The 13,231-nt window shown below is 40.0% G+C and overlaps 1 protein-coding gene across 3 annotated transcripts in view; it reads left to right on the forward strand.

The window, feature by feature from the left end:
- The window catches only part of ADAM23 (ADAM metallopeptidase domain 23), a 166,699-nt gene that overhangs the window by 131,193 nt on the left and 22,275 nt on the right, over positions 1-13,231 (forward strand). For all 3 annotated transcript variants that reach the window (XM_027591124.2, XM_027591123.2, XM_027591125.2), the window contains exons 18-23: positions 303-383; positions 5,927-5,977; positions 6,686-6,749; positions 8,465-8,570; positions 11,296-11,415; positions 12,956-13,124. In XM_027591124.2, the coding sequence (XP_027446925.1) occupies positions 303-383; positions 5,927-5,977; positions 6,686-6,749; positions 8,465-8,570; positions 11,296-11,415; positions 12,956-13,124 (591 nt within the window). The remainder of the gene's footprint in view (positions 1-302; positions 384-5,926; positions 5,978-6,685; positions 6,750-8,464; positions 8,571-11,295; positions 11,416-12,955; positions 13,125-13,231) is intronic.

A 13,231-nucleotide genomic window follows, 5' to 3' on the forward strand; every position in this document is an offset into this window, starting at 1 on the left:
TTTGTTTTAAACCATACTACTCTATCTTCTTTACATAATTGCCATTACCTTGTTTTCCAAAAGTAATACTCTGAAACCGTGGGTTTTGAAATCTGAACATTTAATGCCTTGGTTAATGATTCATATTTACTACAGAGAGTGGTATCTGGGCCTTGTCTCTATTCTGCAACTATCTTGCTAATTCATAAAAAGAGTTTGGTAATGGTTATGAGAGAGTGTCTGAATTATTGGTGAATATAACAATGCTAGCTATGTGAAATACTAATTAACACGAGCTCCTAATATTGAATTTTGATTTGCAGTTTCAGCCACGAGGGTATGAATGTCGGGATGCTGTGAATGGGTGTGATATTACTGAATATTGTACTGGAGACTCTGGCCAGGTATGACAAACTGAGTTTTTAAATAATACATTTTACTTGCAAATATTGTACACATTGGAAAGCTTTCAATTGGGTTACATGTATGAATATGATTTGGTTTCTTTGTTTTCGGTTTTGTTTTACTTTGTTTTCCAGTAATTTCTAGATCTCCACTATGCCTTTCTTTTAGGAACATTTATTGTGTTTCCTGGACCTAGATCTCTTTTTTCTTCCAAATTTCCCCTTCCTAATTAGTTCCCTTTATATGGTTTCTACCCAACAAATTGATTTTTCTTTCTGTCCCCACATCTAAAATAGTATATTTACACTGATGAAGAATTAATGTACTGTTTTTCAAACATTTTTAAGCCACCAAGCCCTTTCTTCTAAGAAAAAATTTGTGGGATGCCCACCATAGCAGAGAACAAGGAACATTGCTCTGATTGAAGAGGGATCGGGAGCAGGTGTCCACCTCTCTCAGTTCTGTCTCCAACTCTCCTCCACTTACATTGTCCTAGCATCATGCCGCATATGCTTTGGTGTGGTCTTCTTCACGTTAAAAATTACTATAACATAATTAATGCCATCTACTAGGATTCCTTTTTTATATAATTTTTATGTTTTAAAAATTTATATCACATTATTTTAAGTCTTCATTTTTCATTCAAATGGGCATTTACTGAGCACCTGCTGTGTGCCAAGCACTGCTATAAATATTGGGATATGGTAGGGAACGAGATAGGCAAGTCCTTGCACTTAGGCAACTTACATTCTGCGGGTGGAGAAATAAGTCAACAAAAACATCCGGTGGTGCTAAGTGCTAAGTGTAATGTAAGGTGATGTGGGATATGGGGTGTGGGGGGCTTTAGGTGGGGTGCTCAGGTATATTTTCCTGGAGGAGTTGGCATTTAAGTAGAAAGGCACAGAAGGAGCTAGTCAGAAAACAGTAAGTAAGGAAGCTTGGCTTCTTCAAGAAATGGAATGAAAGCAGGGATTACTGGAGAGTAGTGGGAAAAAATCAAGAGGAAGTCAGGAATCAAGGCAGTTAGGGAATAGGTAAGAATTTTGGATTTCATTCTACTTTTATTTTTTCTCTGACATGACTTCAAAAACATGTTCCTGTACTATTACTCAGTTTTTATAAATACCCTTTTTACAATTGCACGAGAGTCATGTGGGTTCATCAGTTGACTTGTGATTTGTTATCCAGTGGTGGATATTTAGGTTGCTGGCGGTTTTTCATTATTGTAATTAATATGGCAGTGAACATCTTTTCTTTATGCATCTTCAAGAGTATTTCTTGTTCAGGATTCGCTCCTTAGGATAAATTGCCCAGAAATAATGGAGTTATCTGTTGCCAGGTTTCTAAGGGACTCCCCATAAATAGAGTACAGTTGGAGGTCAAAATACTATTTTTCATATTGAATATGGCCAAGCTGAAAGCCATAACTTAGTGTGAGAACTAAATGAGCCTCTTTATAGGTCCTAGATTCAGGCTGTAGGAACAGGTTATTGACAAAAGTGGGTCTGGAGCGACTTCTCCTTGCAGAGATGGGCCGTTGTCTTGTATGTCTCGGAGGAGCAGTGAGAGTAGTATGATTTATGTGAGTAGGCAAGAGAAGAATGGCAGAACCGAGCCAAAGGGCCAGTCATTCTTCCCAGGTTTGTCAGTCATTCGGTCACTCTACCTGCCTCAGGGGGCATGGAGTGTAGGAGCGGAATAGCTGGAGGGACCCTGAGTTCCCTTCATTGGGAAAAAACGAGAGGGAGACAAAGGTTTCTAACTAACCTTTTTGGAAGTTCTTGATGTATGATTTATCTGAGATGCAATTCAAAGGGACCCTTTTAAGGATATGATACAGTGAAATATGTTCAGGCTATTCTTTATTGATTTTTATGCATATCTGTTTCTTCTATTTATATACGTAAATGGGTTTCTTTGCAATTTTCCTAGAATACAGTAAAAGAGTGTTAGAATTGTGGGTTTTGTGTTTTATGCCAAGTTTTATGTTTTGTGACAATCCTGGTATGCTGTTTCACTGAGTTATATTTTTAGTTTTATAGAATACTACTATTCTTATAGCCATCATATATAGTTTTGGTTCTGTGTTTCAGCTCTTTTCGAAGTACAGTTTTTTCATTTCAGCCTTTAATTCCTGAATTGCCATAGAATTTACTGGAAGTAAGGCTTTTATAATGAGGGCTCTATGTTCAACTTAATATTCTAGTGTCTAAGTTTTTAAAACATTCTTTTTTTACAATTTTATTTATTTATTTGAGAGAGAGGGAGTGCGAGTGAGCAAGAGCAAGCAGGGGGGCGGGGGCGAGGGAAAGGGACAAGCAGACTCTGCACTGAGCATGGAGCCCAATGCGGGGCTCGATCTCAGGGTCCTGAGACCATGACCTGAGCCAAAATCAAGAGTCAGACGCTTAACTGACTGAACCACCCAGGTGCCCTAAAATGTTCCTTTTGCCTCATGTATATATGTAAGGGGAAGATTGCACTGTTAAATTAATTTCTAAGTGGCATATTAGAATAGCATGTTCTTTTAGCAATAATTTCCTTATATGACCGGAATGTGCCTTAAATAGATAATTGGAGTAGAGGGAGTTAGGATCCCCCAGAATTCTTTTGCTTTGTAACAGGCAGTGAGCCTTGAATTTAACTGATACTAATTATGATTAGGAAAAAGGGGATCTCAGAGAATCTCTGCGTCTCTGAGAATTAGCCTCATTGGCAACATTATGACTTTATGCCTCGTATCTCATGTCTTTGTTTAATTTTGATCTTAGCCTTTACTGATGCCTCTGAGCTACTTTTTAAAATCACAGTTTATCACGGAATAAATAATACTTGTGCCACTGAGAGAAATCCTTGGCAAACGATACTGGATGATATAATAAAGGTATTTTTGAAAGATGTGGGAAATGTATCTTGTTAGCGCTATAAAAGATGCCGTCTATATGGGTGGCATAACACAATTAAAAATAAGCACATTTAAATGCTACCGCACTGTTGAAGGCTGCCTCCTGTGAACTTTCCTGCACAGCCTGAAACTGGGGGCTGGGAGGGCATTTAGAGACCGAATCTAGAGCTCTACTCACAGGTAGAACAAAGCACGCAGATTTATGGTTCTTCTGTTTTAAATGTCCCCAGAGAATGTAAGACATTCCATAATTCCCCATGTTAAACATTTCAGTGATAAGCAACTTGCTTTTATTAGCCTAAACTAAAAATAAATTGATTAGAAATCTTGCATGTAGCTGTAACAGTTTATAATCAGGGCTTTTTTTTTTTAATTAGTAAAGACTTATACAGAAAATTTTTTTATTGAAACATCACAAAAGTCAACTGTGATAAATTAATTTTAGACCCTGATATACCTGTTCTAGTAGCAACATTTCTTTTGCATTTTTGTTCGATGTGATTGTATTCATCTCGGAGTAAGTGAATAATTACTGTTAGTTGATTAATAAGATACCGATTGCATCTGGAGTGGATGTGGATGGATGAAGGAGCCCACGAGGATCTCTTTCTATGCTCTTGGCCCAAGTAGGCCAGGTTTTGGTGCTGATAATGTATGTCCTTTGAGTAGTCACCATCAGATTGATTGAAAAGCTGTAGTGAATGAAGGCTTATATGAAAGTCAGTTATTCTTTAGAAAGATGTAGAACCAAAGCATTTTATCTCAATGTGTTCCTTTTATTAGTGCTTCTTAGCAATTGCGAATTCTAAATTAGTTCTATTACCTTTCTGTAGTGAACTTGATAAACAGCTTGATATGTGCAGACCAGAGTAACTTTTTTTAAAAAGATTTTATTTATTTGAGAGAGAGCACGAGTGGGGCGGGGGAGGGTCAGGGAGAAGGAGAAGCAGACTCCCTGCTGAGCAGGGAGCCCAATGCGGGGGCTCCATCCCAGGACCTGAGATCATGACCTGAGCCGAAAGCAGACGCTTAACCAACTGAGCCACCCAGGCGCCCCAGAACAGAGTAACTTAATTGTGTCTGCATGGGTCATTCATTTATTTATCCAGTTAACCAATAGTAATTGAGCACTTACTCAATAATAATTGAGCCCGGTTTTGTTCCAGCTGCGAGGGAGGCAGCAGGGAACCACGCATACAACCCCTGCCTGTGTGGAATGGGGACAATAGACAAACGAATAAGTAACGTATATGAGTATAAGGTGATAGGTTCTATGGAGAAGGAAAACACCAGGAAATGGGGAACGGAGAACGCCAACATCGGAGGGCTTACAGTTTTTGAGAGCAAACCGTGCAGAAACCTGGGGGAAGCTCGAAGGAAGGGCAAGGGCAAAGCCATGGGGCGGGAAGTGTGCCTGGCACGCTGGCAGAGAGTCAGCTCAGGCATGGCAGAGCAGGGATGAGGTCAGAGAGAGGATGGAGTTGGGGGGACGGCAAAGTGAGGACCATGTTGAACTCTGACGTTGGGAAGCAGAGGAGCAACATGATGTGATTTATGTGTTTAGAAGGACACTCCAGTAGCTGAACAGGGATGGAAGCAGGGCAATCAGTTGGAGGCTGCTGCATAATTCAGGTGAGGGATGATGGCGGATTGGAGTGGGGGTTGGCAGGGGAGATGGACTAAAGTGGTCAGATTGTGATTCTAGTTTGAAGGTAGGCCTGGTAGGATTGGTTGACGGACTGGAAGGAGGGTGTGAGAATAGCAGAGACAGAGGATGACTTCATGGTTTGGGACCTGACCAATGGGAAAAGCGGAACAGTCCTTTACTGAGAAGGCGAAGACCGTTTCTTACTCACTTGCTTTCCCTGTATATTGTATATATATTTTATGTATATATATTTTGTATATATATTCTTCTTTGCATATTTGCTTTGAACACTGTACTAGAGCCTTTGACTTGAACTGTCTTCAACTCTCTCAAATGTGGCAAATAAAATGCATAGAGAGTAAAAGTTTTAGTTCATTCAGAGTAACTTTTTGGGGAAATGAAGTGTACCTTTAAACAATGACTTGATAAACAGACCTGGAAAAAGAAATGACCATCCCATCACAATTGTTCTAGTAGCACGTCTGTAGTTGGAGAGGTCAGAGACATAATGGAGATGCAGCACTCACCTTGAGTTGAGAGACTATTTTTTTCTTTTTCAATAATGTGGCCTAGAGGTGAGTGTCAGGGGTGTCGAATGCATATTTGACACTTCCCAGGGCTGAGAAAGGTCCTGTGAGTTAGTTCCCAAAATGTGTCCACTCCTACATAACAAGCTGATTCATGCCCTTCGTTGTCCGTTTTAATTCCTTCTACTTTTGACTCTGTACGCAAGTGAATGTAAGTTCCTATTTTAGTCTACCTCATGGAAATCAGAGAAGTAAAAAGTACTCACTGCATGGATGAATTTATTATTTTTACCAGTAATAGAAGAAGTAGTTTGGATAACTACTTAAGGGGTTACTCATGTTTTTCTAGACATTCCCAATTACATATTCACCATGCTTGCTTTTTTTTTCATATTTATATGTTGTACGCATAAGGCGAAGGTACTTATGTTGAACGTTAATGAAAAACATTGTATTTTTCAGTGCCCACCAAACCTTCATAAACAAGATGGATATGCATGCAATCAAAATCAGGTATGCTGGGCTATAAGTTTTCAGTGTAATTTTAAAAGGACTAGTTTGTGAGTTTTTTTTTTTCCTTTCTGATGAATATATCTTCAAAGGGAAATCGCAACTCAAAGAACCATGCATTATTGCAATGGACTTCTAATTCCGTGTTGCTTCGTGGCATATTAAATACTAAATCTAGTATGATATTTAACTCTGGTGACAAATTGTCCAGATTGAGGGCAAAGAAAAAATATAATGACTAAGGAATTAGGAATCTAATTTATTGTGTTGTGACCATCTTTCAATAACATCAGCCTCTTATGGGAAAATATGACTGTTATAATGTGCTATCGTGTGTGATGATGTGGGTTTTGTCTTTTCTGAAGCCGTGTTATGATGTAACATTCATACCCCAAAGAAGCTAAAAATCATTTTGGAATCGCCCGAGGAAGTGTATCAACGTTTGTTTTCCGTAAAATTTAAAATTTCAGAGGATTAGTGTTGACTTAAAGAGCTGTACTCTGAGGTCTGTTCTGAGTTTTAGAATTTAACTGTCTGTTGTGCTTCCCTTAAGATGTTTGTGATTTTTATTTTCACTGTGAAAATATTTGGGTATGGAGTGAAAAAACAAATCAACTTATCCAAATAACAACAAAAGGAGACCTTGCAGTGCAAATCTGCGGGCAAGGGAGCTGGCTGCGTGGGCCTCCTAACGTGTGTCCCTGTCCCCAGGGCCGCTGTTACAATGGAGAGTGCAAGACCCGGGACAACCAATGTCAGCACGTGTGGGGGACAAGTAAGTCGCGTTTTCCTGCTTGGTGATTGCACACGGTTTTTCTGGGTTTTATCCTGCTCTGCCAGTCTTGCTGAAGACAAGGACCCCTTGGAGTGATGTTTTTATTTTATTGTATTTTTTTAAAGATTTATTTATTTTAGAGAGAGAGAAAGGGGGAGGGGCAGAGAGAGAGGGAGAGAGGGTCTCAAGCAGACTCCATGCTGAGCAGGGAGCCCCATGCAGGACTCGATCCCACGACCCCGAGACTGCGACTTGAGCCGAAACCAAGAGTTGGATGCTTTAACCGACTGCATCACCCAGGCGCCCCTGGAGTGATGGTTTTTTTAAAAAAATCCAGAAAAGGGTGAGACTAAAGAGAGCTGTGAATCTCAGTCACAAAAACCACAGCAAACAGCTGTTGAAGCTGGGGACTTGTCATCAGAACCAAGCCGTGTCACACAGTGATGGGGCTGTCAGAGAGGGGATGTCACATGCACCTGCAAAGATTGGGTTCAGTGTGGCGGTCACATTATTATCCAGCCACTTGTGTGAATCACTCTGTACCTTGGGTTTAACCACTATCCCTCAGGTTAGCCTTTTGTTCCTTTACCTCAGGGAAGTACCAGACTTACTTTTAAAATTCTGTAGTTTTATCATCTCAATTTGAAAGGAAGAAATGCAGGTCCTTCCTGAGGTGCAGACCCAGAGATTTGGGTACATGGTCCTGGCTCTCGGTACAGTCCCTAAATGTTTTTTTTTTTAAGATTTTAAGATTTAAAAAAAAAAAAATTATTTGAGAGAGAGAGAGAGAGAGAGAGCAAGCGAGCATGAGCAGGGGTGGGGGGGAAGGGAGAAGCAGACTCCCTGCTGAGCAGGGAGCCTTGATGACCAGGGGCTCTATCCCAGGACCCCGGGATCATGACCTGAGCTGAAGGCAGATGCTTAACTGACTGAGCCACCCAGGCGCCCCAATGCACTTATTCTCTTCCTGACATTTACAGTGCCTGTCCTGTAAACGTCGGTTCATGGGGGCCAGACCACAGCAGACAGAAATGTCTGTCTTGCTGGCTGAGACTGGGTCACCCCCAAAGGAAAAGAAAGCACACGAGATAACAGAGCCCCTGCAGGAGTGATTTCAGTGTTTGGCAAATATCATGTAACTGAAAGATTTACTTTCAGTGCTTCAGTTTTGAAAGAGGAAAGATAATAGAGGCATATTTGTCTTTTAAAAGGTTTAAATACCAAAATCCAAGTGTCGGCATAAAATCTTAATTGCCTAAGACTTTATAATATCTTTTAATACTCGTGTAAAACAGGCCTAAGAATCTTTCTTCGTTTTCTAAGTGCCACTTCCCTAATTCCTGCTGATGACCCCTTCCTCCCTCCCTCCCTCAAACCCACCAACAAGAATTGAAATCAGTTTGTTTCTCAAGTTAAAAACAGCAGCGCGTGGGAGCTGTCTTGGAGTAGCTTGCAAGAGCCAAGTGTGAGGTTTTGAGGAACTTCAGAAGCCTGTTGCCATCACATTGATAGCTTGAAATTAGCCATGTGTTACACCGCGGAAATTGACACTATGGTATTTACACCATGGAAATTGGCAAATGCTAAGAGGGATTTTTTTTTTTTTTTTTTCTTTTTCTGGAGAACCAGTTGTTAAACATTTACCATTGGTGCTGCTGGTTGTGCATAACAAAGACAACTAAAACACATTGTCTTCTTGTGCTCTGCTCCAAAAGAGGCTTCCGGGTCTGATAAGTTCTGTTACGAGAAGCTGAACACAGAAGGCACTGAGAAGGGAAACTGCGGGAGGGACGGAGACCGATGGATCCAGTGCAGCAAACAGTGAGTGGTCAGCTTTGGGGGCACGATGAGTGATTTGGAAGCCCTGATTCAAATGTAAATTGACCACGAAATAAATGTTACTGATTTTTAATAAATACTCAACTATTTAAAATTTTACAGTATGTATTTCAAAAAATACGTTAGTATATCTAGAAGCAAATTGCTGTGGACCAAGCTGTTAACTGTGGCATAGACTCACACCATTTCGTAAACTTCAGAACATTTCTCGTATGTTGTATTTTACTTGATGCTTGTTTTGAAAAGACACTTTGCTAAGGTATTATAAAATGCTCTTAGGTCTTAATTTTCTACTTTTGCTGGAACATATGGCCTATGAATGTCCTAGTATACACAGAGCTCTACAAGGAAAATATGTAGACTATATATTTGGGGGACAATTAAAATGAAGTAATACATATTTTTGATTTTTCTGTGAGTGCAATACCATTTGATTTAATTAAACATCTCATGTCCATATCAGATTTTTTTCCCTTTCTATAAAGCATCTGGTAAGTGCATTCTGGAGGCATCTTTACTCAGGAAATGAGATATTTTCAGAGTACGTTGGTAATATTTTCCCTGGATTAGTCAAGGAACATTAAAATTGTGATTTAATAGTTTATTAAGGTTAACTCAATGACATGGATCTATAGGCCCATCAAGTTATGGGCCAAATTTCCTTCATTATCCTTCCATAACAATGAGGATTCTCACAATTCTGAAGCAGAGCAAGGATTTAAAGAAGTTTCATTTTTCTTGTGTTTCCTGAAACTTTGCTATTCCATGCAGCCTTTGATGGTGGATGAGGCTGACGAGGCAACAAATCTTTGACCATAGTTTCTTTAAAATTAAACCAAAATAATAGAACAGATCTTCCCACCTCATGTCTCACGAGTGAGGCACAGATGTTCCAAAATACTGATCCTCTGTCTGAGGTAACAGAGACCAGGAGGAAGTGGGGCCTAAAGTATTAAAAATCCATGTGGTCGGACACCTGGATTTCATTAGCTTCATTAATTAGCTTAATGTCCTAGACAAACCTGATCATTTCTCTCTGTCTTTGTCCCTTCAAAAAGTTTGGGAGGCATTAGATTGGATCATTGTATAAAAGGTAGCTTTTGACTATCTAGTAACAGAATATTCAACCACCACTGAGTTAAAGAAAATTAATGCGTGTTTTCTGAAATGTTCAAAAGTTGGGAGGTGCAACATATAAGCAGAAACGTGAATAATACACAAATATACAGTTTGCCAAATAATTATTACATGAGCTCCCATGTCACCCCCTACCTGGATCAAGAAACAGAACTCGCAGCATCCCAGAAAAATGTATCCTTCCCCACAAGGTGCTCTCATCTTGCTCCTGGAGGTACTACCATCCTGACTTTTGTGACAATTACTTGCTTGCCTTTTAGAGTTTGGCTGCCTTGGTTTTCCTCCCTAAACAATATATTTTGCCTAAAAGTTCGGTATAGCATTTGGGAATCATACTTCATGTATTATTTTATATTTTGCCTCTTAAGTTCAGCATTTGAAGCATCTCACATGGTGTGTGTCACTCTTCATATTTATTGTTCATTGGTTTTACTATCATTTGTATTCACGCTCACATACCATGATGTAGCTCTCCACTCCGTGTTAATCCTCATTTAGGTTGTTTCTGTGTGTTGGCTTGTTAGGAACGACGCTGCCGTGGGTATTCTTGTACATGTAACTTAGTGCACATTCGTAGACATTCTCCTAAGACCTATACCTAGAAGAAAAATTGCTAGGTCAGAGGGTATGTGTATTTTCAGTGCCACCAGATGATGTCACGATTTTCTAAAATGGGTGTGCTAGCAAACCCAACCATCAATAATATGCATATGGGAATTTTGTGGAATCACATACTGAACCAGCACTTGGTATTATCAGACTTTTTACTTCTCTCCATTCTGGTGGGTATAAACTGCTATATTATTGTGGTTTTAATTTGCATTTCCCTGATTACCAGTGGAATTTAGTAACATTTTCATGCATTTATTGGACATGGATTTCTCTCTCTCTCTCTCTTTTTTTTGTTGTGCCATTTCAATTCCTTGACCTTTTTTTTAAGGGGGAGCTCGTTGTTTACTTAACAGAGAGGCTGGAGATAGCTGCTTTCATGGGGGCTGAGTCATTTAACAGTGTCACTAAGGACCAGATGATTTCTCCCCTCTGCTCTGGAATGCTTAGCATGATGAGTGTGTATCCTTCTGCTGGTGAGCTCACTATGGCAAGGTGGATGCCAAGGCCGCACATTCAAAGGCAGGCAGTGTGGGAGTTGGAACAAAAGGTTTTCTCCCCATCAGGCTCTAACCTCTTGTCCAGAAAGCCACATTCTCCTCAGCAACTTCCTAGCTGGCTTTTCCTCACATCTCAACATCCAGGGGCCACTTTTAGCTCTAGTAGGGCTGGACAGTGGGATGGCTAGGAAAGTGGGTATAGGGGTCCGGGGGTGCCATGACTGGCTTCGACCAGTCATCATCAATCCCTCGGGGCTAGGTCTACCCAGACAAAACTGTGATCCTGTTAGCAAGGAAGGATGGGGGTCATAGCCAACCAACAATATCTGAACACACATTTTTACTTAGAAGGAGAGAAAATATTTTCAATTTTTGAATATATGTGGGCTGAATAGTTTTGACTATTCTGAGCTTGATTCCTCCTGTCCTGTTCTGTTTCTGTTTTTATTTAACATGCTCAGTGATGTGTTCTGTGGGTTTTTACTCTGTACCAATCTTACTCGAGCTCCACGTATTGGTCAACTCCAGGGTGAGATCATCCCAACTTCCTTCTATCATCAAGGCCGAGTGATTGACTGCAGGTAATATATTAAATGTTTGAAAATCTAATGAATCACAAGAACTACAAATTCAGAAAAATCAAGCGAAATTTTTCTGTTTCTCACAAGAGGAATGTTGACTTTGATTTTATGATCTCCTTTCATGTTTAGAGTTATTTTAAAAAAACAAAGTTGTGGGGCGCCTGGGTGGCTCAGTCGTTAAGCGTCTGCCTTCGGCTCAGGTCATGATCCCAGGGTCCTGGGATCGAGCCCCGCATCGGGCTCCCTGCTCAGCGGGAAGCCTGCTTCTCCCTCTCCCACTCCCCCTGCTTGTGTTCCCTCTCTCGCTGTGTCTCTCTCTGTCAAAACAAACAAGAAAAAACACACACACAAAAAAATTGTATATTGATTTGCAAATTACATTTGCTCAAAAATCAGACCACTTATTTGTAATGGACACTCTTTGTAATGATGATCATTGAGTAGGCTTACAGTATCCATTCTGACCCATGATTAAAGCTATGAGCATTGGAATAGGTTACTCTTTGAACACTGTGTGTTTTATTTTTTATGACCAAAAAAAAAGAGTTTAAGCTTTACGTTTTATCACATATTTCTGGCTTAGAAGATGATTTAATAGTCAATCACATACAGAACGTATTTATTAAAATATTATTTATACTGTAGGCAAGCATTTGGCGTCCAATTATCTGTGAGTACGAGGCACAGAGACTATGAGGCTTATTTTTTAAACTAGGGAGTCATGTTATATTCCAAATAAGTATTGTTCCTTTCAAAGTAGTCATAATTCTAAGATGCTGTGCTTTCATTCAAATGGTACTGTTGTTGCCCGAAACACTTCTGGGATTCTTTTACAGAATTGCCATTAGCATCTGCAAACTTTTATCTGTAGTATCCTTAGAGTAGCAGACCTTCATCTTATGTGAGTGAATATGAGATTTGGAAACATGCAAAAATTTTTTGAACAAAATTTAGGAAATTTATTGAGTAAACAAGTTGAATAATGTTCTCTTGGTCAAATGATTGCTGTATTTTTCTTTTATTTTTTTTAAAAAGACTTATTTATTCATTTGAAAGATAGAGAGCACGCACATTGGGGGAGGGGCAGAGGGAGAGAATCTTCAAGCAGATTCCCCGCTGAGCACGGAGCCAGTTGATGCCAGGCTCAGTCTCACAACCCATGAGATCATGAGCTGAGCTGAAACCAAGAGTCAGACACTTAACCAACTGAGCCACCCAGGATCCCCTGTGTTTTTCTTTTAAATTGTTCTGAAGACAATTCTAACTGGTCTTAGACAAGAAGACCCTTCCTGGAATAAATGACATTTTTTTCTTGATGGCATGCAATGTAATAATGACAATGAAAGGTGTTTCCTGTCAATGTGCTCTTTTATTTTGGGAAAGTGGGGAAAAGGGAAAGGAACGGAGAAGTGGAGAAATGCTACGAGCCATCCATGTCCGCTGACATCCTCTTAGTTTCATGAAGAGCAAGCCTCATTCATGTTGACTTTTCTTTCTAACTATGGTGCTAATGGTTGTATGAATATCTTTCTCCTTTTAGTGGTGCTCATGTGATTTTAGATGATGATACAGATGTGGGCTATGTAGAAGATGGAACGCCATGTGGCCCATCCATGATGTGTTTAGATCGGAAGTGCCTACAGATTCAGGCCCTAAATATGAGTAGCTGCCCACTTGATTCCAAGGGTAAAGTCTGTTCAGGCCATGGGGTAAGTAAGCATCTGTGTTCCGGTTCAAACCTTTATTGTTTGGCATCCTCAAAGTTCACAGTGGTCAGACTTTCATGCCAGCCTTTCCTTTTGTGAGTGTTGCCAGT

The sequence above is a fragment of the Zalophus californianus genome, chromosome 3 (genome assembly GCF_009762305.2).
Source record: "Zalophus californianus isolate mZalCal1 chromosome 3, mZalCal1.pri.v2, whole genome shotgun sequence".
NCBI classification, from domain to species: Eukaryota; Metazoa; Chordata; class Mammalia; order Carnivora; family Otariidae; genus Zalophus; species Zalophus californianus.